This window comes from Crocodylus porosus, unplaced genomic scaffold (assembly GCF_001723895.1).
Source record: "Crocodylus porosus isolate Cpor-Errol unplaced genomic scaffold, CroPor_comp1, whole genome shotgun sequence".
Lineage (NCBI taxonomy): Eukaryota > Metazoa > Chordata > Crocodylia > Crocodylidae > Crocodylus > Crocodylus porosus.
Genome location: NW_017728918.1, coordinates 43,912,987 through 43,931,221, shown reverse-complemented (window position 1 = coordinate 43,931,221; position 18,235 = coordinate 43,912,987). Strand labels below are relative to the sequence as shown.

At 39.8% G+C, this 18,235-nt stretch overlaps 1 protein-coding gene across 3 annotated transcripts in view; it reads right to left on the bottom strand.

Annotated features, from left to right (window-relative positions):
• Positions 1 to 18,235, bottom strand: part of MLIP (muscular LMNA interacting protein) — a 205,292-nt gene that overhangs the window by 39,224 nt on the left and 147,833 nt on the right. For all 3 annotated transcript variants that reach the window (XM_019537542.1, XM_019537543.1, XM_019537544.1), the window contains 3 exons: positions 17,786 to 17,830; positions 9,526 to 9,570; positions 717 to 842 (listed from right to left, as the gene is read on the bottom strand). In XM_019537542.1, coding sequence (XP_019393087.1) covers positions 717 to 842; positions 9,526 to 9,570; positions 17,786 to 17,830 — 216 coding nt within the window. The remainder of the gene's footprint in view (positions 1 to 716; positions 843 to 9,525; positions 9,571 to 17,785; positions 17,831 to 18,235) is intronic.

Here is an 18,235-nt window from a genome sequence, read left to right as displayed (position 1 = left end):
TTCAGAGTTAAGATCTAAAATGTCTGCTCATCAGGCATCAAACATGGCAGTATCTGAAATCATGAGGAAACTACCTGTTTGCTTCTACAGTTCCTTAGGCACCTGGGCTAGGGACAGATGTTACACATAAACCTGTTTAAGTGATCAGAAACTGGTTTAAACCTGTAACAGAATAAACATTCAATACACATAAACCAGTTTCAAAATGACTGAAACTGGCTTAAGATAAACCTGGTTGAATGCACTATCAGACTTAACTGATCTGGGTCCAACTGCTTTGTTTATGCAATATCTGCCCCACACCGCTTCCTGGTTTAAGTTAAAACAGAGTTCCCCAGCATCCCAGATGCTTTGCAGCCCTGGGCTGGGCTCTCTGCTCCAGAAAACAGGCTGGCCCCCCCGTCCCTTGTTTAGCCAGAGCTCGGGGGCAGAATGCGTGCCCAGCAGAGTCTGCCTGGCACGAACTCTCGAGGAAAGAATGCTAGGTTCTGGATTCCACTGTATAAGCAACCTTGCTACCCAGCTCTGGCTTTGGGGTTCACCCTAGGAGTTAGGTGCCTATATCCTATATTGGATTTCACCCAATTCTTTACTATTTCTTTTCTGAAAATAAAAGAATTTGGCCAAAATAATAGATCAAGATTCAATTAATCAGCTTACATGGGAATGACAACCACCAAAGGCCCTTCAGAATGATGTTTAATTAGAAAACTTACCTGTTCAACATCTGGGTCTCTGCTTTCTTCAAGATATTTTTTGAAAGGATTTGGTTGATATGGTTCCTCTTTTTTTAACAAGATTTTTGTTTTCACTGGTGCTGGACGAATGACACCAGGTTTTGTCTAGAACCACAGCAAGTCATGGGAAGAAAAAGACAGAGATTAATACAATTTAAGTAGCAATAATCTATAGATCCTATTTGGTTAAGCGTTCAGGAGTAGAGAAAGGTAGTTAGCCACGTTTGTCAGAAGTCAAACATGGTGGTACCCTGCTAGTTTCTGAAGTGCCACCCTGCCTTATCTTCAACTTCAGACCAACACAGCTAAGTATTTCTCTCTAGATGCTATTTGCTAGCTAGACCAGTTCTAGTATTATAGAAGCTATTATATTTCAAAGATTTCATTTAAAAAATTCAATCACAAAAAATGATTCCATTTTCTTATTGACTGACCTTGTATTTTATTTCAAAATACAGAAAAAATGTGACATCAACTATTTTTGTAGCACAGAAACCTCTTCATTAAGATCCATTTGTTATCAGCACAAAAATAGAAGCTAGCCTGTCAAACTGTTGTTTGTGCAACCTTTTGCTAGCTGTTCAACTGCATCCTAATGACTTAATCAAGTCACAGTTTATGCATAGCCACATGTCTCTTTACACATAGCAAATTCCATTCTGAAGTTTCAAAAAGGCGACTGAAAAATAAACAACAAAAAGGCCAACTGGTGATGTAGGTATCTTTACTGATACCCAGGCACTACCATATGGAAATAAAGCACTTTTTAGTAAGCCAAAACTTAAATTCCAGACAAATATCATGTGAGATATCCAAACATACCAGATATGAATTTAAAACAGAAGAATAACGGAATCTTGGCATCCATTGGCACAGATGTAATTAGAACCCTCATTGCTAATACTGCAATATAGTCACTCTTCAATCATAGGGGAGAAATGAAGAAAGAAATGAGTGGGAAAGGATATTCACACGCTTCCCAAGGTGGGGTTCCTGGCTGCAAAACAAGACTCCTGACCATGGAAACAACTGAAATCTGGTTTCACTCCATATCACAGAGACAGACAGAAAGCCTCAACAGACTAGTCAGCGGTCCAAAGGGCAGGACTTTACCCTAGGAGTTAGGAAGCATGGGTTGAAAATCCTGCTCTGAATTGGGCAGATCTGAGGCTCAAACTCCCACAGGAGCGCCTGATAAATATGTTTCTGTGAAAAGTTTTGATTTTCTGGCAAAAGTCTTTTTGTCAAAATTGCTGACCAGCTCCTCCATTAGGAACTATTGCCCATTCCTAATGTTTGGGCTCCACTATCTCCATTTCAATTTGGCCAGAATTATCGTATGATGATCCACACAGAGAAGAGTCAAAACTGCAGGGTACATAGTAGCTAAAATAAAATCATCTAAGAATCCAAGATGAAGGAGTAATTCTTCCATCCTTATGGGTAAATGCCATCAGATCTAGAGATTAACTGTTCTCAGGAACTGGTCTTGGACTGTACAGTGAATTCACCCAGGAACTAAGAAAAAACACGAAGTTCCCCAACTTCAGTTCAAAGAACAATCTTCAAACTTGCCTTTTCTAACAAACACAGAGCTGTCTGTAGATAAAAAAAAAAAGAGAAAAAGTTCTTTTTTATGTTTCTCTCTTCCAACCTCCCCCCTCAAAAAACCCAAACCAAAATCCATAGGTTAAAATAGTTTTAAAAGTTTCACTGTTCAAACATGTACTGGTAGGGCAAAGTCAAGCTCTCAGAAGTTAGGAAACACTAGAATTAAGGCTGCTTGTGCATTTATTTGCCCTACCACTGTGCCAGTCTCAGTCTTGCCTCTTTCCCACTCCAGTACCATGCCCATCCTATTGGCCTCAACTACTCCAGTCTCCATTAATCAGTTATCTAATCCCAGTCCCAGTCTGTCTAGAAAGTCCTCTTGACTTCCTATCCTTGTCCCTTCTCACTCCCAGCCCCTGTCACATTTTTCCAGACATTTCTAGCACACCACCAAGTGCCTGGCTCCTGACCCTAGTCTCTTTCCCCAGTCAGTCTCAGTTTCCCTTCTTCCTGGCTCTTGCTTTCATCTCTTCCCCATCTGATTCATTCAGCCCTGACCTGTAGTCACTGAGGTGAGAATTAGGCTGCTTCTTTAACACTGCTTGGACACAATAATGGTAACAATAAGAGCACAGAAGATAAAAGGTTCTTGCTCCCACCTGACATGCCAAAGCTCAGTCTCCTACAGGAGCATGCAGTTGCAGCTGCACAGAAAGTCCTGCTTCACTCCACACTTTGGCACGCTTAGTGCAAACAGAATCTTCAGGGAATTTAGCTCCAAGAATCAAAATTTCTGCTTATTACCAGCTAACCACAATTTTTCTAAGAGTTGTAACTTGGGTGGGTTTTTATGGGAACAGCAAAATTTTTTTCCCTTGCAAAAAACCCCCAGTCCCTGCTAATTTTCAAGTCCCGGATACAAAGGATGGGCATAATTGTACTTTTCAACAAAAAGGCTGCTAGAGAGTTTTAGCTGACAACAATCTCAACTTATAGTAGATAACCCATATGAAAAATTTTACCTCAAAAGAGTGAGTATTGGCAAAGTTCTAAGCAACTGAAAAATGGTAACCCTAATTTTATTTGGTAACCCTAATTATACATGGTGGATGCATCTACATGTGCACTTTACTGCAGACTTGATGAATTAGTTCTACAGCAAAGTTTCACTGTTCACACATGTACCGGTATTAGGGTGCAGTAAATTAATTAATTCCACCATAAAAGAGTACTGTTGGAGACAGTGCTACCTCATGGCAGAGTAATTAACTGCAATCAAATGCTTGTGTGGATGGTGACTCCCCCACCGCAGATGCAAACTGCACCGTATCAGTCCAGCCAGCCAGGGGCCAGACCAGATTATCTTTGGTATTATTTTAATTAAACATACTACCAGTCTAGATAGCATCATATTTTCCAGTTTTTTAAAAAACAAACAATGGATGAGTAGGCAGAGAACAGAAATGGGAAGTAAATGTGTATTCTTGGTGAAAGCTGAGTGTTAGGGAGCTTTGGGGCTCTATGTTGTAATTACAGTTTTCAAATTACTAAGCCATGGCCTTGTCTAATATGGCTACAAAGAACAGACTAAGTACCCATCTGATATTTGTTGGAGACATGTATATTTATAACCTTAAGGCTGTTCCTGAATTGTTTTATAGGTACAGCTCATAGGAGCAATTTGCATAAAGAAAATCAGATAGATGGAGTCATGGCTTCCAGTACCCTTACAGCAGCATGTGAAGCAGCATACAGACAACCAATGCTCTGTAGGATTTTCTACAAAGCCTTACGTAACATGATGAAGATACTGTGCTATCTCATTATTACCAACAATATAACTAGGTAATTGTCTTTGAAAAAAAAGTTTAAGAGTATTTAGAATGTGGAACAAGGTTGAGAACTAAAGTAGAAAGACTTTTAAAAAATCAAAGAAATAGACAAACTGTGAACTCAATTTTAATGGAGGGTAGTTTAAAGCTGGTATGAGTAAAATGTTTAAAATTAGAATGGTTAGAAAATTTTCTAACAGTTAGAAAACTAACTTCTAAACAATTCATTTGAGATTGCTAGACTGGGAAATAAATGCAGCAACCTTGCTGTGTAATTTTAAATGCTTGTTTCATTAATTTTAAGTTTGCATCAAATTGACACCCATGGGTGCCCATCCCTGACATTAGACATATAATACAATATTTTTTTTAAAAACTAAAAAAAAAAAAACCATAACAAAAACCTCTTTGCCTCCCCTTAGTCACTTCCACAAAACACCAACTGTTCCTTACCTCCAGCTCAGAAGTCACCCAGGAGCCCTGCTGCCCAAGAGCTCCTCTCTGTGGCTCTCAGGGCTAGATTCCCTGAGCAGCTCAGGCCCTGGGCTTACATGCTTCAAGCCTGGCCGCCTTCTGGTCAAGTCACTTGCTAATTGGCCCCTGCCACACCTAAGGGCTGCTTCTCAGGCAGCCTCTTCACCTCCAAAAATGACAGGCATGCTAAGAGCCCCGTCACAATCACTCAGTGCCATCCTCCCCCCACACTCCACCCCATCACCCCCCAAGTGGCTGGAGAGGATTTGCAAGGGAAGACTTGTCCTTTCAACAAAAAGTTAAATACATAAGAAATAAAAACAAAGACAAGATCAAGGTGGCATAGCTGTCACAGAGCCATTACTGTACAGACAGCAGGACCCATGGTCCTACACAACTGTGTAACTATATAATTAGTAGCCTATTGAGCTACCTCAGATCATCAAGGATAAGCTGTCTTTACGTATGAAACAGCCTACAAAAGCGTGCTGTAGGAATGCTTTTAGAGCTGCATTTTCTAAACAGCATTGACTTCAAGTGCACCCAGTTAGATGAGTCATACCTGCCAACTGTCTGACACATATCAACTAGCAATCAGATTTGAAACACATTATTAGCTACCTGCAAAGTTAAACAAAATCATTGCTTCAAAAAGGAGAACCTGTACTCTTCTTTCACTAGCAGGAAAGACAATAAAGTCCCTGTAAGCAAGCTGAGATTCAGCTTTCCCACACTAATCTGAATCACAATGCTGTCACAAAAAATTCAAAAGATTGTTATTGTGTGGTAACAGCAAGCATTATAGATGAATAATAAAGTGTTAACCGAAAGAGAGGCAGGTATATGTTCGCCTCACTTTTTGTTACATTTAGAGTAGTTCCCAGTAGCCTTCTCAGCTTAGAGGCTGCTTCTTTATCAGGAATGAAATGGGGCTGCCGTTAGTAAATCTGATCCCAGCAAGACCTAGTTTTTATCTCTCAGTTCCTGTGAGATGACAGCTGAGTACTTCTGGGCCCTACTTTCCTATAGCTCAGGGCATGGGCTTGTTATAATTGTGCTGAGCCCTTCTCTGGTTCCCTTCCTGTCACCGGGCCATTTCTGCCAAAGGTCAAGTGGAAGGGCAAGCATACTGCTCACCACACAGACTAATTCCTATGACTTTGCAGTAGTAGTCTTGAAAGCAACAACAGGTGCATCTACATGTGTAAATAATGGGGTTAAATTTTCTAAGCAGAAAAGTCAAGCACATAAACTTGCACCTGGGCATGCATCTGAATGTGTGTTCATAGGGAGCAAATTTGCTCCCAACAGGAGTAATTCAGTCCAGCGCTTCTCCTGCCTTGCTCTTCCCCACTGCAGCAGCCAGGAGGAGCTCCAGCCTCCCCCCCCCAGTGCCAGCCCCAGACTAGTAGTAGGAACAGGGCCCCGTCCCAATCTCCATGGGCCAGGAAGAGCTGTCCCACCTCTGCTCCTGATATCCATGTGGTGGAGAGAGCGGTCTTGGCTCTGGGGGAAGCTGTCCTGCAGCTGAGACATCTCCCCCTACCCCACGGAGACTGGGACTTAGCCAGGCAGCAGTGGCTTTCAGTCAGGGTCTACATGTATGCTTTTACTTTTACATCATCCTTCAAAAGATCAAGGAATGAAACAGTAATTTACTTCAGATTTTGTGCCGTTAATGTGCCGTTTTTCTAGTACCTGTGTGTATTGGTACTAGCAAACAGTGTATTAGACTAATTTAATGCACAGTAATTGACATGCACATGTAAATACTGATGCTTTACTATGCATTAAATTAGTCTAATGCACAGTACAGCATCTTGTATAGATGCACCCAACATAATTTATTGATGCGTGACAGGAATGTCTTTTCATTGTTGCTTTGGGTCCATTTGTCTCTTCAACCCACATTTCCAAATCTAACTACAAAAGAGAATTAACACCATTGCAAAATTCTCTTCTTCTTTTCATGCTGTTATTTATTTTACTTGAGATATCACCAGAAGATACAGATTGTTTTTCTTTCCATTGCAATTTACTTGACAAATAGCAATCACTGAGGTGTGCTGTCCTTTTCACAGATACCATCTGTGTTCAGTTATTCTATTTAGAACCTCCTTCATAGTGTTAGGAGCCAGATCCTAACCTCTGTTCTGGCTCCTCTTCCCTAAACATTCCTTACAGCATAATCCCCGGTGCTTTGCCTAGTCAACTTTTCCCTACTATTCTTCTTCTGCCATGAGCTATTTTTCATGGGGTAATAGGAGTGCCATTGAAGCCATTTATACATTTTAATGTGCCATTATAAAGATCTTAAATTTATAAATGCAATAAAACATTCCATGGTATGAATCTAAGTATAATAATTTTCTCACTTACTGCACTTGAAGACATGAAGGCAAATACCAAGTGTAAAAATAATTTATATTATTTTGGCTACATAGTAAATTATTCACATATATCTGTAAAGACCTAAGAAAAGGACAATTATTTTATCTGCTGTTGTGCTGATGGAACAACACAACAGTGTTCAAAGAGTCACCACTACGTAGTGCAGGTTGTTAGTAACTTTGGTCACACACAAACATTTGAAGTGCATGAACCCTGTAAAATTTTCAACTACTTTTATATATAAATCATAACTTTTTCAACTAATGCCGCCATTTAGGAAACAGGAAGATCTGATCAAGATCAACTGTAACACCTGAGCTTCCATCTACAACGCACAGATGACTCTTGGAGGATATACTCCTTAATAAAGGAACAGCAGTTGGCCTCCAAGTCAGCCGAACATTTACTAAAAAAATGTGCATCACTCCAGCAAAAGTTTCTAAATTTTCTTCACCTACCTTTCCCCCTGCAGTTTCAGCAGTCTAAAGCAGTGGTTCTCAATAATTTTAGACTTGAGGCATCTTTGGATAGACTGGGCAAACCCCTCAGAAAATGACACCTCTTCATTTTTACTTCTTTTTTTTAACTACAGACAAGTAATAGACCGATCCTTTGTTTGAAAGACCTCAGAAAAGCCACAAGAGATCAGAACTTTTTAACACTATAGATTCCCATATGAAAACTCTGGGTTCATCTTGTGAATCATGTTTGTATACCCAGTGCTAACACTGAGTAACATCCTGCAGCACCCCTTAAATGATCTCAAGGCACCCAAGGGTGCCCCAGCACCCTGATTGAGAGTCACTAGCTTAAGAATTTATTTTGTTTTCTCTCTCAAATTATTGTGTAGAGTTTCTGTGTGGAATGTTCATATGAGTAATCCCCATTTCTTCCTAAATATAGTGAGAATTCAGTAATGGATAAAGTAATATGATACTGCTGTAAACTAGGCCTACCCAAACGTCATTTATCTGCATCTAAATGTCGAACAATCAAGCTGGGCAGAGTACTGGGACACAAATAGATGTGCTGAGCAGGGCCAAGAAGAGGAACCTATGTCCAGTAAACCTGAGGTGTAACTTGGAACGATGAAGTGTTCTACACTACAACCAGCTCTAGCCAGAATTTGGTACATTAAGAGGTTACAGCTTGCTTTGTATCAAAGGGAATTATTTTGACATAACTCTTGAGGTTTAATTGCCAGTCTGCTCATTCAACATTTGATTTAGTTCACAGAATTTGGTGTTCAGCAACTTTGAAACTAAAAATGTTAGTAGCAGTCTAATGCATAGACTTATAATGAATGAATCATAGAAAAATCACTTCAAGGTGTTAAATCGTATGCAGTATAACTCAGGACTGATTGACTGCTTTATATTTACTGAGGCTTCCACACAAGTGTATCATGCAGAACATTATCTACTTTTCTCTTACTCCTTACAAACATATTTGACATATTTTAGCCTTCTGATTTATAATGCCCTCCACCCACATCTAGAATTAATATCACTAACCTGAAAGGATTTGAGTTCTCTGTGAATTGTTAATGCTGAAAACTAATTAGAGATGAGGAAATGTTGGAAGCTCTGCTTTGGATGAATATAAACACTAATGGATATAAACACCAACTGTTCTTCTATTGCTTGTGATTATACATATCCATCTGTCAAACCCTGCCCTTGAATAAATATGGACAATACTGGCGAAAGAAGGATTATAATATATGAACATAAAAGACTTAGAAAAATAAGCATGTGATAGGAACAACCAATGCAATTTGACTTCAGTCATATATACTTCATGTTGCAGGAAGAATGTTGCTATTGCTGGTGATGATGATAACGTGCAATTTTGGTTTTATAGCTATGGCCCTGGACTGGGTCATCATGGGATAATTACTTTTAGCTAGATTGTCAAGTCTAGTCAGAAGTGGCACAATATGAACATTTTGCTGAACATTTTGTCAATCAGCCCCCAGGTAATTGCATGAGCTCAGAGCCATACTGAAAATCTGGTCCTTGTCTTGCTGTAGCTCAGTTCCTTTCCCTACCTGTATACTATGGATAATAAGATTCCCTTATCTGTTGTAGGGACAAAATATACAAACACTTTGGTTTTGCCTTCAAGTACTGGTTTGGATCTTATTCTCCTCTCACTTTTCACTGGTTAAACTACTCTTGAATTAAACATTTGAAGAGGAGTCCAGAAAACTGAGAAGAAATTTTCAATCAAAAATGAAAGTTTGAATGATTTAAAAATGGCCACCAGGAGGTAATCAGCCTCCAAATTACCAAGATCTCATTCTGTGTAAAATCTTGAAGTCTGTCCTATGTTTACAGCCCATTTGTAGAGTTTGTCAGGCATTTGTAACAAATCCATGTTCAGTATGGAGTATGGTAATATACTGCTTAGTACTTACATGCTAGAGTATGAACTGCAGAATCCTTCAAAGGCTCAAGGAATGAAACAGTTATTTACTTCAGATTTTATATTTATCAGTATTTTGAAAAACAGCATAACTCAGACATAATGATACATACCAGCTGACTCTCTGTCATTCCAGGTGCTGATAAGTAAAGATTAGCCTGCAAAAAGTAAATATATACCATATTACATAAAGCAACATAAAGCCTTATAAAAGCCACACAAACTGAGACAGAAGAGAAAACTGATTTACAAAAGAGAGAATCCAAAACAAAAACTGTTTTCACAGATTATCAGTGGTTCCTGGATGATGGAAAGAGAAAAGTACATATATCTGTCATTTCACTTGCAGTAATTTTTCTGTTGCTGATTTCTATTGAAAGGAAATAGATAAATGATAGCCCATTTGCCTGTAGAAGTCTTTATGGCAGATGTAATGGTTTCCATCAACTGAGTAGACATATAAAAGAAAAATAATTATATGCCTAGTTATAACTCATGTGGTAAAGCAGTTCCATAACCCTGGGAGAGGGGAAGAACATGATTTCCCTTTCCTCACTAAAAAACTCTGGTGGCTGGTGCCTACTGAGAATGACTCAGAAACTGGGCAGTTCCCTACTCTTTGGCCTTTCTGAATCATACAAATATGAGTAATACTGCTATTAGTCACATGCAGACTCTGGGCACACTATAATGTGTCTAGCCTCTGAATGTAACCTATTGAGGAGGAAAGTTCCTAGTTCCTTTCCCCACTTGCACAGAGATAGCCACAATTTATCACTAAATCCCGTGGCAAAGATGCAAATAAAGGCAGCATGAAATCTAATGTGTGATTCCCACAAACTCTTCCAGCCATGCCACACAAACATAGCAGGAGGCATGATTGTGGAATTGAGCATTGCATCCCATCATGACTTATCACTAGTGCATCATGATCCTGGGGTCTCCCTGAACCAGCAAGTAGGAAGTTGTGCAGCTAGAAGTCCTGTCAGCTGATGGGTCTTCTAGCCACAGGGACATGCCATGTTCTCACAGCTGAGAGCCCCATTGACTAAGGGAGCTCCCAGCTGCTGGGATGTATCATAAGCTCCTCTTGGCTGGGAGCCCCAACAACAAAGGGCTACCAGCTGCAGTGGTGCATGGTGTGCCCCCACAGCTGGAAGCCCAAGGCTAGCCACATGTTCAATTAATGGCATGATGGGAACGAGCCACAAAACTATTACACATTTTTTGTGTAATAACTTTGTGGCTTATTCCTTGTTTTATCATGCTATCAATTTCATTAACTTGTATCTGAGTGTAATTAACTGGTTAATCACATCTTAAGTGTACTGTGTGCCAGGCAGCTCAGTGTACAGTAATAGGACTGAAAAAATTCATTGGACAAACTACATTTGCATTGGTGGCTCGAGAGTATGTTCACATGTTATTGAATTTCTTTCACGCACTCACCCTAATCTGCCACTGGATCTTATTGTAAACTTTAAGAAATTGAAAGAGCCCAAGGACTAAGTAATGGGAAATCTGTCAGTATAAACTACTGGAGCCAAATTTTGCTGTCAATTACACTAGTGTAATTTCAAAGTAAATCTGGTTTCAGTGGAGTTGATCCAAATTTACATTGGACTAACAAAAAAGTGTTAAAGAAACTCATTTATTTTCAGACATTGACATGAAATCTTGAGTCTTTTTTATTTGCCTTACATTGTCTTTAGGAAGCAAAGCCTGCAGATTTCTGCCTATTTCTTTTACCATAAACACTTTTAGCTATAATCATATTTTGCCTATAGCTCCTTTTTAGCACTTAGGTAAAAGATAAGGCAAAAGCACAGCAATAATCTGCATGTTAATACTCTTCCTATTGATAACTGGAAATCATAATGGCTTGTTTGAAAATAACTGAAGAACCATATGAGAAAATTCTAATATAATAATTCTAATACAATAAAGGGCTTAATCTGTCTGCCTGTCTGTCTGTCCATAATGCTCTTGGAGCACTCAAATTGGTTACTGAAACAACCAGTCAGAGTGCTCCAAGAGCATTACAGACAGAAGGCAGCTGACCGTCGCCACGACAGCAGGGATGGAGGGGACTGAGGGGGGGGCGAGGCCAGCTCCCTGAGGGCAGCAGCAGTGAGGGGTGCTGGCTGATGGGATGATAGAGTAAGGTCCCGTTCCTCCCCTCCTCCACCACTCCTGGGAGGAGGCGGGGGTGCTCTATCCCTGCCTGTCCTCCCTGATCCACTCCCCATGTCATTCCTGATAGACAACTGGCTAGTAGTTAATAACAGAAGATTTTGGAATTCTGTTGCAAAGAAACTGTTACTTTGTCTTTTCTGCAAAAATTGTTTGATCTTTATGACTTCCAAAATCCAAAAAACAAAACTTCTTCTCAATTGACAGCATTTAATGAAAATAAAATGACCAAGGGAACTAAAATGCCACAGAAAAATGCTTATTTGAAATGTGAATTTGATCTTACACTTCTGTAAACAAGCAATAACTCTGCTAGTCAATGGAGATACACCAGTATAAAATGAAAGTAAGTGGGATTACACTGTGGCCATTAATAAGATTCTAAAACTAATTGCTGAAAATAGTGAGCCAAATTATCAGCTGGTGTTACCTACCATTGTTCCATCAAAGCCAATAAAGCTAGACAGAAGCTGGGGATGTGGGTAAGTTCCATAGCATATTAATAATGGAACAGACGTGTTTCATTGCTGATTCTCCACTACCTTGCTCAATCATGCAATTATTTACATTAATGGGAAGTTATATAAAATGAGTATCAAGTGAAAAAAAAAGGATAGCTGAGAACTGAGACTCTATTCATTTAGTTTCTAATTATGACCAAGTTCTTGTTAAGCCATTATTCAACAGTGTTCCATGCTGCACTTTCAACTGCCCAAATGATTGGTTTTAATGCTAGCTTGGGTTTGGAGCAGTCACGCATTAAGGCTAAAATCCTCCTCTGTCTTCCACCTGCACAGCTATGAATTGCCACTACAGGGTTGGTGAGCCAAGACTGGCTTCTATCCCTGCTCTTGCGGGGGGCAGAAATGGGTTGCAAGGATGGGTAGCTGGGAGGCATAGTGTTAATGGAATGAGGGTGAGTAATGAAATGGGAGGTGGGTGGGGGAACGTTGGTGAAATGAAGGAATTCAACCACTAAAGGAAAAGAAAAAGTAAAAAAAAAAAAAGAATTTAAAAAGAAATAAAAAGGAAGTAAATTAAAGAATGCCTCATGTTTTAATAAAAAGGAATTTGGGATTGGTGTGGGGGGATACTGGTCATGCTTCTCAGGGTGACTGGGAGGTGGGAGCAGTGTGGGAAGGCGCTTTTTGGGGAGCTACTCTTCCTGCCATGGGAAGGAAGCTCCAGCTCATGGGGACATGATCCAACATCCTACCTTGTTCTCCCCCACCCCCTAAACTCCAGTCATCCATGTACTGACTGGCTTGAAGGCGCTCTGCTGGCTGTCTGCATGGGGTTGCACCCCTGGGGATGGCAAGGCCCTCAGGCTGGCCATTATCACAGGACACTGCTAGTCAAATGTTATATTCATATAAATACTAATGTTATGTAAAATATGCAAAGGGGTTTAGCAGGAAAACAGCTTTTGCTGGGTCTGATTCACTCACCCACAAAGATAATCTATTTTTCTCTTAACCAATGACATATTCAAGACTTCTTTGTATTAAACATTCAACAAAAGATAGCATGCACATAAATAATGATAAGTATATTGTTAAAATACCATGCTAATCCTTCCTAAGTAAAAATGAATTTCAGACAAACAAGTTAAAAGCTACTTCAAAAGAAAGAAACATAATACAAATCTCTTCTAAGAAATTAAAAAATCATCGCTCCAAGAAAGGTCATCAGGCACAAGTCAGAAGGTAGTGAGCATGCTGGATGAGCTCGCAGTTTGATATTAATACAACAAATGCCCTTTCAATATTCAGTCCAAGCAGTATATCAGGAAGCTCCTAGCTTTTGTATTGTATTAAGCAGGTTTTCTAACCTAGATCTAATTCTAGATTATATTATGGCCCCTTTTTGCTGTACTAAACAGGCAAAACAAACTACCAGGGAATAAACCTGGTTTCTTGAATACCCCAAAGCTGTGTTAATGGCTCAGCACTGGCCTGTATTGCACCCATTGTTGCAGGCTACAGAGTTGATAGGGATTGTGAGTTGGTTATTCTCAGGTACCCAGTGGTTTCTAGGAGACCATTGCCATGGAATCTAACTTAGAGCTGCCTTAAGGACAAATGATTAATAATGAGCCCAATCAAAAAGGAGCTTTGGGACTTCTTCATCTTTGTAGTATTAGGGAGTGGATCCTTAGAGAGACAGATTTGTATTGGGGCCTTAAGGGTTTAAAGCCGTTTTAACCTCCACAGCTTCTCGAGTCAGAAACTATGTTATCCTCTGAGGAAAACCCTAAAAGCGATCACTGATTTACAGTAGTACAAGCATTATACATTGCAGGAAAATGTGAAAAACTCAGCATAGAGAAAGAAACTGCTGTTGAGAAGGGCTATCTAAAGAGGTGTTAGTTAAAATATCATGTCTGAATTGAGGTGTGACTTTAATTCTCAACACATTTGTAAAGGTCATAGAGAAAATGAACCTGACTAACTTTCTGTGTTAAATGGTCACACAAAAGCAATCTCCAAAAATAGCATCTCATTGGGCAGCATTAGTCACTGTATGTCACATGCTGAAAATTCCACTTGGAAAAATGTTGGGCACAGTTTAGTGAGCATAAGGATTACAGTGGTGAGCAATATATGTTATTGTCTTCAAGATACAGACAGCGAGCTTGTTTTTTATATCACTAAAAATTATCTCTTCCAGTCTCCTTCCTAATTAGGCTGAACCAGCACAATCTGTCAAGTAGAATCACAGTCCAAAGCACATAAGAAAAATGCACAACACTTCTTTTGCTACCCATTCCAGAAACAAAATTTTATTGATCAAATAGTGTATTGGTAGCAAGTAGCAATCTTTACTGGTTTTACCTACACTGCTCCTGATCTGTGATTCAAGAGAAAGACTGAGCAATGAATAATGGGCAGGCCTCTCATACAAATAAATGGGTTGTAAGTAAAATAAATCACCAACATTAACTGTTTATACCAATGAGAATGATAATAATATCTGAGTTTAAGGCTTTCATACTTATTAGAACAGATTAATTAACTTAGAGTGGTTATTGTATGTGTGTGCATGTGTGTGTGTGTGTCCATGCTGACACACTTGCCTGTGTATCCACACAACAAGGTAGCTTGTACATATTTAGGGCTAACTTGCATAATCCTAACCCAGTTGCTCTCAACCTTTTTAGACTCAAAGCAGCCCTCAATAGACCCCTCAATAGACTCAAGGAACTCTGTGGAAAAGGTCATCTCTTAAATTTGCACTCATTTTTTGATGACAGAAAAATAATAGAGCAAATAACCTGTTGAAAAGAACTCAGAAAGACCACAGCGGGACAGAATGTTTTTACGCTAAGGTTTCTCATTTGAAATCTCTGGGTTTACCTTGTGATAAACATTTGCACACCTAATAATGTCAGAGTTGCTTGGCACCCCATAGCACCCCTGAAAATGATTTCAAGGCATTCTAGGGTGCCATGGAACCCGGTTTAAGAACCATTGTTCTAATAGTGTAGCAGGTGCTGGAAATTTCGGTAAGCCCCAATTTATGGTGTATGGGCAATAACTAAAAGGCATGATATGGCAGTAATGCACATTGGGTGCCTATACATGAGCAGCAAGGCTGCTCCAATGCGCTGTAATTACAGCGTGTCAGAGCAGGCTTGATTAATTGAGTCTGCAGATTCCAGCATCTCATCTTAAAAATGGTTGTGGGGGCACTTTAACTAAAGCTTGGCAAATGAGCAACCCTGCCACCATTTTTAAGTGTGGGGACACTGATACGTGAGATTCTCTGGATGCTTATATTAGAGAGGCTCTCACAGACACTCTAATTAAAGCACTCCCTACCTCCGCCTGGTGCACATGTATAAATGCCCAACAATTGCAAGGGTTTTTGGTTGTAGCCATGTTGGTCTAAAGACATAGGCAGGCAAGGTTCTTTGGGTAGATGTGACATCTTTTATTAGACCAACTGAGTAGTTGCAAAAAGGTTCTTAGCAAGCTTTTGGGCACAGTCACCCTTCATCAGGCATAGGGAGTCTCTGCAGATCTGAGACTCCAAGGAATGAGAGACATTTAAAGTGTGGAGGGATACTTCATCCTCACACACAACAACTTCATTTTTAACAACCAATACTTCCTCCAGACCATGGGTACAGCTATGGGCACCAAAATGGCCCCACAATATGCCAATCTTTTTATGGGCCATCTAGAAAATTTCTCAAGAACTGCACCATCAAACCCTTATTATACCTGAGATACACAGATGATATCTTCATCATTTGGACTGAAACCCTGCAGTCTCTGGTGGACTTCCACCAAAAATTCAACAATCATCACCCCTCCATCAGACTATTGCTTGAATACTCCAACACCAGCATTTCCTTTTTTACATGCCATGGTCAATATCCAAGATGGTAAAATTCAAACCACCATATACAAGAAACCCACTGACCAACATACATAGCTACAAAGAACCAGCAATCACTTTAAACACACCAAGAAAGCTGTAATTTACAGCCGAGCACTCCCACACCACTGAATTGGCAGCAAGGAGAATACTCATGATCACACCCTCACAAATCTCAAAAGGGCCTTCAGCCAACAAGGACACTTTTCCAGAGATAGATTGCACTTTTGAAAGAGCCACCTGGATACCACGTGAAGATTTGCTGCAGAACAAAAAGAAAATCCCCACAAATCACACACCATTGGTGATGACATATCACCCTTCCCTGGAACTTACATGGAAAATCATCTAACAATTGCAACCCATATGAGAAGAAGACCTAATTCTCAATGAGATGTTTCCAGATCCACCCATCCTAGCCTCATTAACTTTGCTATCCCGATCACCAGAAGCAAACTCCCTATGATCCAAACCACACCAAATGGATCCAGACCATGCCAGGACAAGAAATGTAAAATGTGCCAAAATATCTCCACCACCCCCACAATTACTACACCCCACAACAGAGCCATCAGCATTCCTGGATCCTATGCCTGGGCCTCCAAAAAATGTAATATTTCTCATCCAGTGCACTAAATGCCCTCATGGAAAATAAGTAGGAGAAACCAAACAACAATTGCACACCAGAATGAACGCACACCAGAAATCTATGAAAGACAAGAATACCTAGCTACCTGTGGGGACATGCTTCTCACAGGACAATCACTACCTCTCCGATCTCTCAGTTCTAATCCTTAGTGGGAACTTACAACACATCTTTCATAGATGAGCCTACAAACTTTACTTCATCCACTTACTAGATACTAAAAATCATGGACTCAATACAGACATTGGATTTATGACACATTACAACCTGGCTTCACATCACAACATTACCTTGTTATTGCTAGCCTCTTTTTTACCTTGTATTATTATTACCTCTATATTGTTTTTCCTTTGGCCTTTTTTTTTGCCCTCTGTTTTCTTCCCCCTTCTTTACCTTTTGTTTTCCTACTTCTACCCTTTTATATTTTCACTGACATTCTGTCACACTTTTAGCTTCTCCCATTTCTGCTTTCCTGATTTCTAACTATTCCCTTTATCACAGACTGTCTCTTTTTCACCTTGTGTTTTATCTCTGTGTTCTCTCTCTGACTTTTCCTTTCCCCTGGTCTTCACTACTTTCCTTCCCCCTTTGTCTTGCTTATCTCTACCTGTTTACATTTTCACTGACATCCCTCCACACTTTTAGCTTCTCTCATTGCTTGGAGTCTCAGAGCAGCAGAGACTCCCTATGCCTGATGAAGGGTGACTGTGCCTGAAAGCTTGCTAAGAACTTTTTTCCAACTACTCAGTCAGTAACAGACATCACATCTAACCAAAGAACCTTGCCAAATATTGCAAAATAGTGTCCTCAGACTGTCTTCTCAAAATTAAACAAAAAAAGGAAATTAAAAGAAAAAAAAAGGCAATTAAAATTACTTTAAACTGGCATTGAGCTTGGCTTTCATTTGGCCAGGGATAATAATCATCCTGTGCTGAAGAGCCACCAAACAGGATGAATTTGAAGCAAGGGTCAGAGGTTTCGTCATTGCCAATACCCTAGCTGACTCACTTTCACTTTCATAAAGAACTCATTTTCTACACCAGTTTCCACCCTTCTCTCATGCAGATCCAACTGGCATGGAGGGATGATTATTATTCCTACAAAGTAAAACATTTTTGTAGCTAAAACAGAATAATTATAAGGGGACTTACATATTTGGTTTCCCTTCCAGCTGTTCTCTGTGGCACTGTAGACATCTGTACACAACATAAATTGATATAGTAACATGCAGACAACACTGGAATAATTCTGTAAGCTTTTATCCTGGGTGTAAGATATTAATTGCTTAAAATTGTAAGACATGCTTATAATATGTCCTAAGTGAAGAATGATTCATTAATGTTTAACTCTAAGGCTCAGGTCTTATTCCACCTCTAAGATGTTTAAGTGACACTTAAAAAGAAGTCCCCAGTTCCTTCGTTGAAGAACCATGTTGAATGATTGAACTTGAGATCATGCTTACACCTAAACGGAGGAAAAAAACAAGCTCCCACCGCCATTTTGTCCAATTTTGGCTACAGCACTTTCCCAGATAGGGTAAAAGGGAGTTTGAGGCCCCACACCTATATCTCTCATTTCCCAGGAAAGTGCCCTAAACATGG